Here is a 12,877-nt window from a genome sequence, read left to right as displayed (position 1 = left end):
TACCTACAGATATAGATACGCACAACAATTCTATGTATATGCATGTAATGTATATCTTTAAGTTTTGCCGCCAGGATCTACATAAGGATTTGGTTTTTTTTGAACCCTTATTTCTTCCCCAGTTTTATTTTTCTCTTATTGGTTCCTTTCGGTATTCAGTTTTTCGATATGTGTTTTGTAAACTCAGTTGATCAATTGATATTCTCATACACCAAAGCATATGTTTACAGAGTTAGAGTGAGGTAAATTTTGCGGAAGAATGGTTCATACACAGTTTATTTGGTCTCATGGTGGCAATCAAGTGTTCCTGTGCGGTGATTTTACTGGGTATGTTATTAATTTTTAGTTTTTCTTTTGATAATTTTGTTGCAACACACTAAATTGCAATGCAATTGGTGGTGAGTGAAGGTGGATCAAGTATCAACCGATGGTTCCTGTTGAAGGATTGTCTTCGACTTTCTCGACGATTTGCGATCTACCACCTGGTTTGCATAAGGTATGATCAGGTTAGAGAGTTTCTTGACATTAGTGCATGTTAAATTGTATTTTTTTAGAGAAAAGTTCAGATAAACCAATGTATTAATAGTAGCAATCAACAATTACAGTTTCTGGTAATTAATAATGTTATGTAATATTATAATCTTTCTTTTTAGTTACACATAGGCCATGCAACCGGTTTTCTTGAGTAATCCGGTTGCAAAACATTAATTTAAACAAAATCAGAAAATATAATGTTTTTTATGAACAAAAATAATATAATGGTTTTTTTAAGCATCATGGCATAATACGTTGTTGTTTTTTTTTTTGAACTTTTTCTTATTTTCTTAATAAAATGTTGAATGAAGTATAAATTCTTGGTGGATGGCATATGGAGAATCAACGAGCAACAACTGTTTGCTGAAGATGAGTATGGAGTAAACAACATTGTTGTGGTCAAACAACCAGAGGTTATGCCTCATACATTGATCATTGATGATGGGGTACCAATTATGGATATTGATAGTTTGGATGATCATAATCCCGCTGATGATGTAAGCACCCATGTATTGTGTTCTCACTCTTTTATTACATGTCTGTGAAATCGTGTTATCGTTTTTCAAAGTCTCCTAAACCCTAACAAATCATATAACAATTTAGGCTTCAACATCAATCAGTGTTCCTCCTCATGAACTTGTGATGCCATTAAGGGCTGAAGACATAGAGGCAACCCACCATCGTTTGTCTGATCATCTTTCATCTTACACAGTGTATGATTTGATTCCGGATTCAGGCAAGGTTCGAATGCCTTCTTTCACATGTCTGTTTGCATTTACACTTTTTCCATTTGATTGTGATTCTTCTTTGACTTTCAAAGGTCTTTGCATTGGATGCTAATGTGAGTGTGGAAGAGGCTTTCCTTGTTATGCATGAAGAGGTACAACTTGTTATTTAACTTATTTCTCATTTTCACTTTCAAGTTTAAGATTTTAGTTTACTGATTCTCTGCATATAATTTATCATTTTTATTTCTTGGTTCAGGGTCTTGCTGTTGCTCCCCTTTAGGATGACACCAGTCGCCAGATTTCAGGGATGCTAACATCAACAGACTTTATTTTGATTTTAATGGAGGTAGGATACAGCCCAATGGCTAAACCATTTTACAAACATAAGATAATCTCTTATATAATCTTGCAATTACAGAGGAACCATGCAATGGTTGCAAATAATGTGCTTGAGTTATCATCAATCTCTGCTTGGAAGGAAGGAAAACTTCAGCTTTAAAAAAGGCCTTTAATCAAAGTAAGACCTTTTTTTCCATCAAGTGCTTTACCCATTAAGTCGAAAAGAAACAAGCATATAATATAGATTACCAGATTAAGTCCTTCCCCGTTTAAAATTAAAATCCATTAAACTAGATTTTGTAAACACAGGTTGACCCGGATGAGACCCTGAATGCAGTTGCAGTTAAAATCATGCACAATCGCATATCATCTGTTCCTGTCCTAAATATGGCACAAGATACAGCTTGCCCACAATTGTTGCACGTTGCATGCCTTGGTGGGATCCTAAAACGTAGGGTTTGAGTAATAGTATTTATTATTTTTTTTTTTCAAAAGTCAAAATTTTTTAATTTCCAAATATTCAAAGTTTTGTCTCCATTGTGAAAACATAGATATACAAAGGCATTTTGAATAGCGTATCGGGTATTTGCCTCTTTTGCAACAACCAATCGGTTGTCTTCCAGTTGGTAGTTGGACAAGAGATATTGGGGGACGCGAATTATTAACTTTGCTTGCCACTCAGTGATATGTGTATTTTTATATATATTTATGTATAACATATCTTAATATTTTAGCCTTTATTATTATTATTATTTAGAACTAAAATATACTTAATATACTTTGAAATATTTAATTACAGTTAAAATGGGAGATGGAATGCAAAAGAAAGATAATGGAGCTGAAAAGATGCAAAAAAGATATTGCTGGCAGATTGACCCCTCTTCAATGTTTCGGGTATATCTGATGACTCATAAGTCCAATTGACGAGGTTCAAACTTTTCTGAAAACTAGACGAAATTTCCTACGACTTATGTGAGATGCACTTTTGGCTAATTCGACACTTATCTTATCCAAAATCGGCCTTGAAGATGAAGCATAAAAGCTGGACGGAAATTCCCTCCAAGTTACTTATTCCCCAAGCACCACTTTCCTTATCTTTATTTGCTTAATCCCTAAGCCACATTAGTTTCCTTATTCCAATCCAACTCTAATATTCCATATAATTCCATCTCCATCAACTATAAATACCCCATATCATTCCACCAATTTGAATAATCTATGATATTCCACTTCGACTTGTGCAACAAGAAAACTTCATAGTTAACGTGACCATGTTTAGGAGGCGGCCGGAAGGCCGTTAAGCTAACGGAAGCGGAGATCGGAAGGGTTGGAGAGCGGATACATGTCGGTAATCATATGGGTTGTTAACGTGACCATGTTTAGCATTCCATTGTGTTGCTATTATGTATTTAGTTTCTGATTTAGGTGTAAAAACCTTTTACTTTGTGTTTATGATTGAATGAAGCTTTGATTATTAGACTAATTGCTATATTGAATAGTTTGTTTGTGTTTAATTTATCTTGCCAAGCTTGTTAAAAGATCCTTACGTATTAATGATAATTATTTGCTGTTAATTGTTAAGTGAATTGAGTTGTATGAACATATGCTTGATTGCTTGTCTCTTATGATTTTGGTGACCATCGAGATTATAAGTCTAGGAATAACGAATGTGAAACTAGGATTAACTTGGGAATAAGTAAGTTAATGTGTGAGCCTTGTTTGATGACCATCAACAAGATGTTAATTGAATGCCTAATTTGATTAACTATATTTGCAAGTCTTGCTTGATACGAACTGAACACTAGGAAGCATGTTAGTTTAACCAATCGATCATTGTTTGAATTGACTTGTTTGCTAAAGGATTAGTTATAGTGAACGCGAATCTAATCATTTTAGGAATCGGTGAACATGAATAAATGACTTTGTGTATGCAATTGTCTATATTTTTAAGGTGTAACTTGTCTAAACCAAAGTACCTGAAGAGATTTGTTTTCCTATTAGTTTATCGAGAGTTGTTAATTAATTATTAGTTTGAGATTTATTAAACTATTTTTTTTATTCTTTTCGTGTGACCTGTAACTTATAATCAAATATATTAAATTAATCCACCGTTCCCTGTGATCGACACCCTTGTTTATCAAAGCTATACTATACTCGATCGGGTTCACTGCCTGTAAGGTGTGGTTTAGATGCGATAAATTATGAATTCTTAATAAAAAAAACTAGTGCATTAAATATACACATCACTCAGCTTCTTAGTTATGCTTTCAAATTATTATTAGATGGTGTGTTTAAATTCATGGTTTTCCATACTTACATTTTTTATGGGTGTATTTAATCAAATATATCATTTTTTCTCGTCTAATATTCTTCAGAACATATAAGTTCAGTGCCTGTTGTTGATAATAAAGGAGCCCTTGTAAACATTTTCTCGAGAAGGTAATATTTATGCACTTTGTACAATTGATTAAAATTTCTTCATTTATCCACAAGAGTTTATTTTGATTGAAACTTGTATTTAATCAGTGACATCATCTCGTTTGCAAAAGGCAATGTATACGCTCGTATCTAGGTTGATCATGCAACTATATCTCAAGTATATGCTCTTCTTTAACAACATATTTTTAATAGAGAAAAACATTGTTTTTGGTCATTTTTGTCTTTTGAATATCAAAACAGATTATACAAAGCCTGATTTTGATTATATAATTCAGGCACTTCAACTGGTAGATAAAAAAGGTCATCCTAGATTTGGGATATGTACACGTTCTGATACTTTGTATCAGGTCATAACACTTCTTTCAAATCCAGGTATATATTCCCCAGATCATAACCTATATTTGGATGTTATAATAAATCAATGAACGTTCTCATGTTTGCTACAGGGGTGAGGCGTGTTGTGGTAGTTGAAGCTGCCACCCAACGTGTGTTAGGGTTAATTACATTGAGAGACGTATTTACTCTCATTTTTAGAGATTTTCATTAAGTTTTCTTTGTGTTATTGTATAAGCACCCAAGTTTTAGCAAAGTTATGTAATTATATGTTAAGAGTTAATCTTTTAAGAACTGTTTCCGATGTAATTGCATTCAGTTGTGTTAAAAGGTATCGATTGCAACTCCATTCTTCACCATTTTGGAGAAAAAGTATCTTTACAAAGGATGTGTTCGCAAAACTAGTTGGCAGCCGGATGTTATAACTTGCATAATTCCTGTTTGTATAGGATCGTTCAGCAAAAGTAGTTTTAAACTTTTGATAGTTGTAAAAGTATATAAAATCTAAAAGTTAAAACCTCGTAAAAGCTAAAGGCTCAAAAGAGCTAATTGAACTGGTAAAAGCCGAATGTTATAACTTGCATAATTCTCATATTGTTGTGATTACAAATCGTTCAACACTCGGATACTAATGAATGCAACTATCTCAAAGATGATTAAATCAAGAAATTAAGCAAGTGACAATGCTTTCAACAATATTGATCGGTCTCATTGCCAATTGTGGCACTTATAACTCTTGGAATGAAGAATATAAGTATTTGATAATTGTGACCAAATACAAACATTGTAACTAATGGCGAGTTTGGTTTATATTCTTACGCATGATTCATAAATTCACAAAACTTGATTCTTCATTTTCAAGAAAGAAATACCAAAAGTTTATTCTACAATAAGAAAATTGTATTTTTTTTAACAACAAATATAATCTACTCATAACCTACCACTTATATTCATGATAGTATTCGAACATTCAACAATAAAGAGAGATAACAACACATGATACTATTGAGATTAATTACCAAATAAAGAGAGATAACAACACCTGATAGTATTGAGATTAATTACCAATTTTTTATGATATGGTTCCTTTGTTCTTACCGTTGAAGTGAAGTATATGTATTATATATTGTTCTAAAAGGAGGATCTTGGAATCAACAATCCTAAGTTTGCATTAGCATTTACCGTTTATTGTAGTATTGAGGGTCTTTGTATTTTAGAAAAATATGAGTATAAAGAATAAGAATAGAACAATAATGTTCATTTTTGTAAATAGCTCTTATTATTAAGTATTAGCAACCTATTTTATTATACTGTATAATAACTAATTACCCAAATTAATTAACTAACATCCAATAATGACTTCTGAAATTACCCGAACCACCCTCTCTATCTTGACCCAACCAAATCAAATCTAACGGAATCGGTGAAACGATAAAAGACTGATATCATGGAGGTTATCTGGAAATTACACTTGCAATCCATTCAAAAATCTGTCCCTAAGAAACCCTGGCTTGGCTTGGCTCCTTTTCCACATTGGATTTCAATCCCCCTTTTTATCCACAGTTTCTTTCTGCATCGAATTGAGCCCTAGATTGAGTGCTCAGTAGATACATATATAATATATAGAATTTCCACACACACGGTATGTGTATGGGACCACCAAGTGGGTGGAGCAGAGCTCGAGGGTTAGTAGTGAAGACGCTGGTTTTGATCGGAGGTGCTCTTTTGGTTAAGCGATTAACCAAGTCCACCACTCGGTGGGACCATGCTCGCATCGTTTCTCAATCTATCGCCGGCGAAAAGGTATGACGCTCTTCTACTGCTTAAAATTCACGAAGATATACATGCTATATGCAGGATTACGTTTAGGGAAATTGGAGGATCCTATTGTTGAATTTGTCTTTGCTTTGTGATTATTTGTATCAGTAATCCTCTGTTTGTTCTGGTTTCAATATTTGAAAATTTTCTACTCAATTTGCAGTTCTCAAAAGAACAAGCATCCAGAGATCCCGATAATTTCTTTAATTTAAGGTATTACTTTCTCCACTTATCATTTCTCCATTTGGGTGTGTGTGTGCGCGTCTGCGTTTCTGTTACAAATTTTCATATAAGTGGATCAGTTATGAAATTCTTGGAGTTGGAAATATGCATGCTTAGTGGTGTTTGGGGTTCCATTGTGCTAGGCTTGATATGCATCTTCAAAAGCTACCAGGCTGAATAATAAATCCAAATTTTGGTCATTGAATTAGTAACAACTCAAATTAGTTGTAAATTTGAACTGAGAAAGACTCAAACTTTGTTGATAAGTTCGAATTCTTTGTTGGACTTTGTAGATGGCTTTCCTGCCCAGCTGCAGATATGGTGGATGGATCGAAGGTTCTATATTTCGAGCAAGTTAGTATACTGGCTACACCATATGTATTTTCCCAATTTCTCACTTTCTACTGTTATGCAAAATTGAAGTGTTTCCATTTACTCTTCTCAGGCATTTTGGAGAACTCCCCATAAGCCATTTAGACAGGTACATTTCTGTTCTCTGTTCATGTTAGCATTGTTGTCTTGTACATTTATTTGTTGATTATTTCTAACAGCTTCCTCATTGCAGAGATTTTGTATGGTCAAACCTTGCCCAAAGGAGATGAAATGTGATGTTGAGGTGTGTGTGTTTTTCTTTCTTTCTAAAATAACTAGAAAACTTTTCTTTTTAGCAAAGTGGAAAAGAATGTAAAGAAAAGGTTAACATGGTGCTAATTTCAGCAAATTCCCATGCGTTAGATCATGTTCCCTTTTCTTTTCCCCATTAAGGTTATGTTTGGCATACTAGCTGAAAAGCTAGCTTCTAGCTTATTATAAGGTAGCCAACAAAAAATGAGGTTTGGTAAAAAGTAATTGATAAACTAGGTAGAAGATATAAAATGACATAAAAGGGAATTTAGAAAAGTTAAAACTTAATGGGGGTGGTTGGTGCACAGTTGAGTACATATGCCATACGCGACGCAGAGGAGTACAAGAACTTTTGTGATCGCCCAAGGGACCAACGTCCACAGCCTGAAGAAGTAATTGGGGTAAGATTCACTTCACAAATATTTGTCATTTTTATTTATTTATTTATTTTTTAATTTCTGCAATAACAGCCAAAAAGTTTTATTTATTTACTTCTTTACTTAAAAAACTTGTAGGATGTAGCAGAACATCTTACCACCATATATCTCAAGCGTTGTGAACGAGGGAAACGGTGTTTGTACGAGGGTTCAACACCTCCTGACGGCTTCCCCAATTCATGGGTAACGGAAAAAAAAATAATTTGGGATGAAGTTGCCTATTTCTGTATACCACAGGGACCATTTATGTAATTTACTCTTAAATACTATTTAATATTTGTATTTCCTTGCAGAATGGGGCAGCATATTGTACATCAGAACTGGCAGTCTTGAAGAACAATGAGGTTCATATGTGGGATAGGGGATATGATGATGATGGAAACCAAGTTAGTTTGAACAAAATTAATTATATATAATGATATTTTTTTCAATATAATAATAGAAGTAGGAAGGTGAAATTTGAAGTGATTTTTCAATAATTACAGGTTTGGGGAGTGAAGAATGGTCCTTATGAATTCAAGGCTGCACCTGGACCTGCATCTGCATCTACTTCTGCTTCTGCTTCTGTTGATATGTTATCTCCATTAAATTTCCCTCCTCTTTCTATAGGTAAGCGGATAGAAGGTTCCTTTGTTCTTCAAGAATAATCACATATGTTGCATTATTGCCTTGTGGCTTGTAATATATACCATAATTCTTTTTAATATATGCCATTAAATCCCTTATTATGTTTTTGAGCACATGCTTCAATGAAGTTTGTAACAACAGGAGTAGAATAAGCAGTTCCAAAACTCTGCTTTACCTGTTTTCTACTATGTAATAATTTGTTCTTTCTACCTTCTTTGCTAGATTCTTAATGACCTTCCCCCCCTCCCCCCCAAAAAAATAAAAATAAATAAATAAATAAAGCAATTTTATGATCATACAGTTATGTAATAATTCAGTTATAAGTAAATAAAGTGAATATTGACATTTGAATACAATCCATTTTAGCTGTTACTTAACTCCGTTTTCTGATTTGTGCCTCTGGAAAGAAAACGTAACTAACAAAACAACTGAAAAATAAAATTATATATTGGGGATTTCATTTGATCCGGATATTCTAAGAAATTTGGAAGGTTACTATTTGAATATGTATCCAGGACTTTGGGTAACTGAATTCGTATCCAATATCTCAGATACCCTAAATCATGGATTCTTGTATTCCATGTTCTAAATGTTCCTACTTGAAAAATGCCTCACTGTTCCTGTCAAAACAACACATTATCTTCCACAACTTGTACATATATGAAGACTCTGTTTCAACTGCTAGCAAAAGCTGAGAGAATTTGGTAAAGCCTGAATTGCTCACTGCATGAATATGCATACTCTTAGGCTGCTGAAACAACAAGAACATTCTTCATGTTTTGATCGTTTAAGTTCACGGAACAAAAAAAAAAAAAAAAAAAAAACACCAACGGTTAAACAAACGGATTTTCTTGTTCAAGTTTGTTCGTTTAACAAATTACATTTTTCGTATTCATTAAGATGTTAAACACACATGCAAGAACGAAATTAAACAAACATATATGAAAATAAACAAACAAAAATGAACATAAACGTACCCTAGCCAAAGTTGAAGCTACTACATCCGACCAAAAAAAAATTTCTCCCCAATTGTAGTTAGTTCATAGATATTGTTTATAAAATGTGTTCTTTACTCATTATTTTCAGCCATTGTATTGTATATGCTAATCCTATCTTTTTGTGCATATCTAAGCTATAAATATTTTATCACACTTATAGAAAAACGAAAAAACCGTTTAGGTGTTTGGTTTCAATGTTTCATAAAATGTTTTAGATATGAGTGAAATCTTTTTTAAGAAATTGAATCTATCATGTGTATTGTTGACATGAAATGAAACCGCCCTCTATTTGTTTGCTTGGAATGTAAATCTATGAAAAAGATATAAATGTGAATCATAGACCCAAATATCCTTTAGTAGTTTGTTTAATAATGGTTTTTTCACTTTTTTTTTTTGTCTTAAAGAGTACATTTTTGTCTTTTATATATATATATATATATATATATATATATATATATATATATATATATATATATATATATATATATATATATATATATATATATATATATATATATATATATATATATATATAGGGTTAGGTTGTTTTGTTTTTACTAACTATTGTGTGCCAGAATGCACAGATCTGGACCATCGGATGGAATATAATCAAATGTCATGATTTGAGGGTCTATGATAGTAGAATAGGATAGCATGTACCATATAATCAAACAAATTTCAGCATAAGGGCATTTTAGTCAATTAACCTATATTAAAAAAGGAAATTTTCGGATTTTTGGGGATGATTAATTCCTTTATTTTTTAAAAATCTGAATATTTTAAATTAATTCAAATTTAAAAATCCGATTTTATTCTATCAGAATAATAAAGTGTCAACCATAAACTAGTGAATGTATTTTTCGATTTTATTTTGTCAAAATGGCAGAATGCCAAACATAAACTAGTAAATACATTCTGAAAGAATACACAAAATCGATTCTTGAACTAATAATATATCAAAAAATTACATTGTATGATTGTGATTCATTGAATAATAACAAACATTCTGAAAGAATAAACAAGTATAATTCTTAAAAAATAACAACATTCTTAAAAAATGAGTGTGATCATTCTTTAATTCATTCTTCAACCCTTTCCCATCAGGTCTTCAAGCCATTCTTGAAGCCTTTTCTACCAGAAATTCATTGCCAAGTAATTTGTAGTGATACACTTGTAAAACCTGCACATTAAACATACAAATAATTAACTACAATTCTATCAGAATACAACAAATAATATTCTTACAAAATAAACTATTCTGCAAGAATATTATTTAAGAATTTGTATTATCAAGAATATATCCAACAAACAAAATAAGGAACTAGCATCAACCTATTCTGATAGAATAAGGAACTAACATTCTTCGGGTTCCATGTGTTTCTTCTCGATATGTTCAATGTATTAAACTATAAATTCTGACAGAATAAGGAACTAGCATCAACCTATTGTTATGAAAATGGCATCCAACCCAATCTAAATTGAGTTATATAGTTCTGAAAAGAATAAGGAACAAAGTGAAGTAAAAACATTAATGATTTTTAACTATTTTTTCATTGAGACATTTTATCAAACACGTGGTGTGCTTCTTCAGTTTCTTCAAAAAAATTAGTGATAGTCTTACCAATTTTGGCAATCAAAATTGGGTTTTGAAATCTGGAAAACATAATTCACAATCAAAAGTTAAGTACTTTTGAGATTATGTGCACCAGTATCAGATGTCAATTTGAATTACTAGCCTAAAAAAAATTAAAAGTACCTGGGATTGAAATTATTTGGTGGCGACGCCCTTTTCATCTTCAGTTACAATGGTTTAGTCTTGTGAAGAAGCGGAGCAGTAGAAGAAGCCAATCGTGAGACATAATCGAACCATTTTATAAGTAGCGGAGGAGACAAGGAAGAGGCTACACGCGTTTTCCATCAATTCTTGTGACAAGTTGCCTCCACCACCATCATCACCGATGATGATTGATCGATTAAAGAAAAAAAAATGAGTTTATGAAAAGAAAGAAAATCTTAATAATTGATTGGAGAAGGATAATTACCTGGTAATGAGTTTTGAATCTTGATGATTGATTGTAAAAGAAGAAGCAGAAGACGTGGATTAGAAACGATGATGAGTTAGATTTAAGGCTACGGTTAAGTAGTTGGTCAAAGAGATTTTTATGGTAATTCCCATTAATTAAGGGATTTTATTTTAATTATCATTCTAAAGTTACATAATTACCCTTATTCAATTTTTTTAATTATTTAATTATTCCTCAATTCCTATTGGTGCATTCAGTCACACAATAGTTGTCAAAAACATTTAAACCTAACTCTATATATATTGTTGTAAATTTGATGTAATTAAGACTAAAACGAACAAAGTTAAACTAAAACATTATAAAGTAAAGGAGATTTAAGAGAATTCTTGAACACTTAAGAAGATTGTATTCAAGATGGTGTGTTTATTTCTTTCACATTTGATGGGTATTTATACTACATATCATCATATTCTTACATCATCAAAATAGTGACTAAATAGTTAATGGAAACTATTTGAATGGTGAAAAATATTCATCCACATGCTATGTCTAACTCAATGATTTTTGGCTTTTATAACACTCCCCTTGGATGGCATTTTTTCAAATCTGAATTCAACCTCGAAGTACCACCTCATTAAAAACCTTGCTAAAGAAAACCCAGTGGGAAAAACTTTAACGAAGGGAAAAAGAGTGCAATATATTGTTGACTCCCCCTCATCTAGACATATGTTACGTTACGTGTTATGCACATGTCGCATTCCAATGTCATGTACATGTTTTCTGAAGATTGCAGTAGGAAGTGTTTTCGTGAAGAGGTTTGCTACATTGTTGCTAGATTGAACATATTCTATCTCAACCTTTTGATCTTTTATAAGATCTTGAATGTACTTAAATTTTTTTGGAGGTATGTGTTTTGTCCTGTCGCTCTTGATATATCCTTATTTCATTTGAGTGACACATGCTAAGTTATTGTCACACCCCAAAACCAAAACATCGGAATCGTTCAGGGGTGGAGGACGTCATGTTTAGTATCACGAGGTATGTACATGGTAAGCAAGTAATGAACAACCATTTTATTTAGAAAGAAAGTGTTTACAATAGAGATGGCAAAAAAACCCGTACCCGAAACCCTAACCCGAGTTGACTGGGTAAATCCTCGAGTTGACCGGGGATGGGTATTACCCGAATACAAAAGGCGGGGATGGGGATGGGGATGGTTCTACATGCCGGGTACCCATACCCGTACCCAAAACTGGCCCCGATGGGTACCCGATATATATATATATATATATATATATATATATATATATATATATATATATATATATATATATATATATATATATATATATATAGTGTTACTTGTGTTTTTATTTTTAATAATGCATAAGCAAATGTTCAGTAGACAAAGTAAGCTTTTTTTAATAATCAAACGTATAGTTTTGGGAAGACTTTTAATGTCTTTTTTTGGAAAAAATGATTTAATTTATAACCTTGAATGTTATTATTTGTGTTTAAAGACACTCAGTGATTATAGCGTTCTATATTAGTTTTGTTAGTTTTTGTTTTGTTGGTTAATATATAATTATGAGTTATTTTTCATAAAAGTTCAAAATTTTGTAATGGGGAAAAATCCCCGATTACCCATTGGGGATCCCCGATACCCATTGGGGATGGGGATGGGGATGGGGATAGATTTCTAATCCCCGATAGGGATGGGGTCGGGTATGAGGATGGGAATCGGGATTCGGGTA

At 32.4% G+C, this 12,877-nt stretch overlaps 1 protein-coding gene and 1 pseudogene across 1 annotated transcript; both read left to right on the top strand.

The window, feature by feature from the left end:
* Positions 1-259: 259 nt before the first annotated feature.
* Positions 260-4,587, top strand: LOC145045075 (sucrose nonfermenting 4-like protein; annotated as a pseudogene).
* A 1,256-nt stretch (positions 4,588-5,843) lies between these two features.
* Positions 5,844-8,310, top strand: CRL (crumpled leaf). The gene is made up of 9 exons (XM_078958602.1): positions 5,844-6,176; positions 6,355-6,404; positions 6,707-6,767; positions 6,859-6,894; positions 6,979-7,029; positions 7,346-7,438; positions 7,553-7,657; positions 7,768-7,860; positions 7,960-8,310. The coding sequence occupies exons 1-9, from the start codon at positions 6,018-6,020 to the stop codon at positions 8,119-8,121; spliced, it is 810 nt and encodes a 269-aa protein (XP_078814728.1). The 5' UTR covers positions 5,844-6,017; the 3' UTR covers positions 8,122-8,310.
* Positions 8,311-12,877: the final 4,567 nt, after the last annotated feature.

This window comes from Lactuca saligna, chromosome 5, assembly GCF_052625555.1.
Source record: "Lactuca saligna cultivar CGN05327 chromosome 5, ASM5262555v1, whole genome shotgun sequence".
Lineage (NCBI taxonomy): Eukaryota > Viridiplantae > Streptophyta > Magnoliopsida > Asterales > Asteraceae > Lactuca > Lactuca saligna.
The sequence above is the reverse complement of the archived record's forward strand: the minus strand, read 5'-3'. Positions and strand labels throughout refer to the sequence as shown.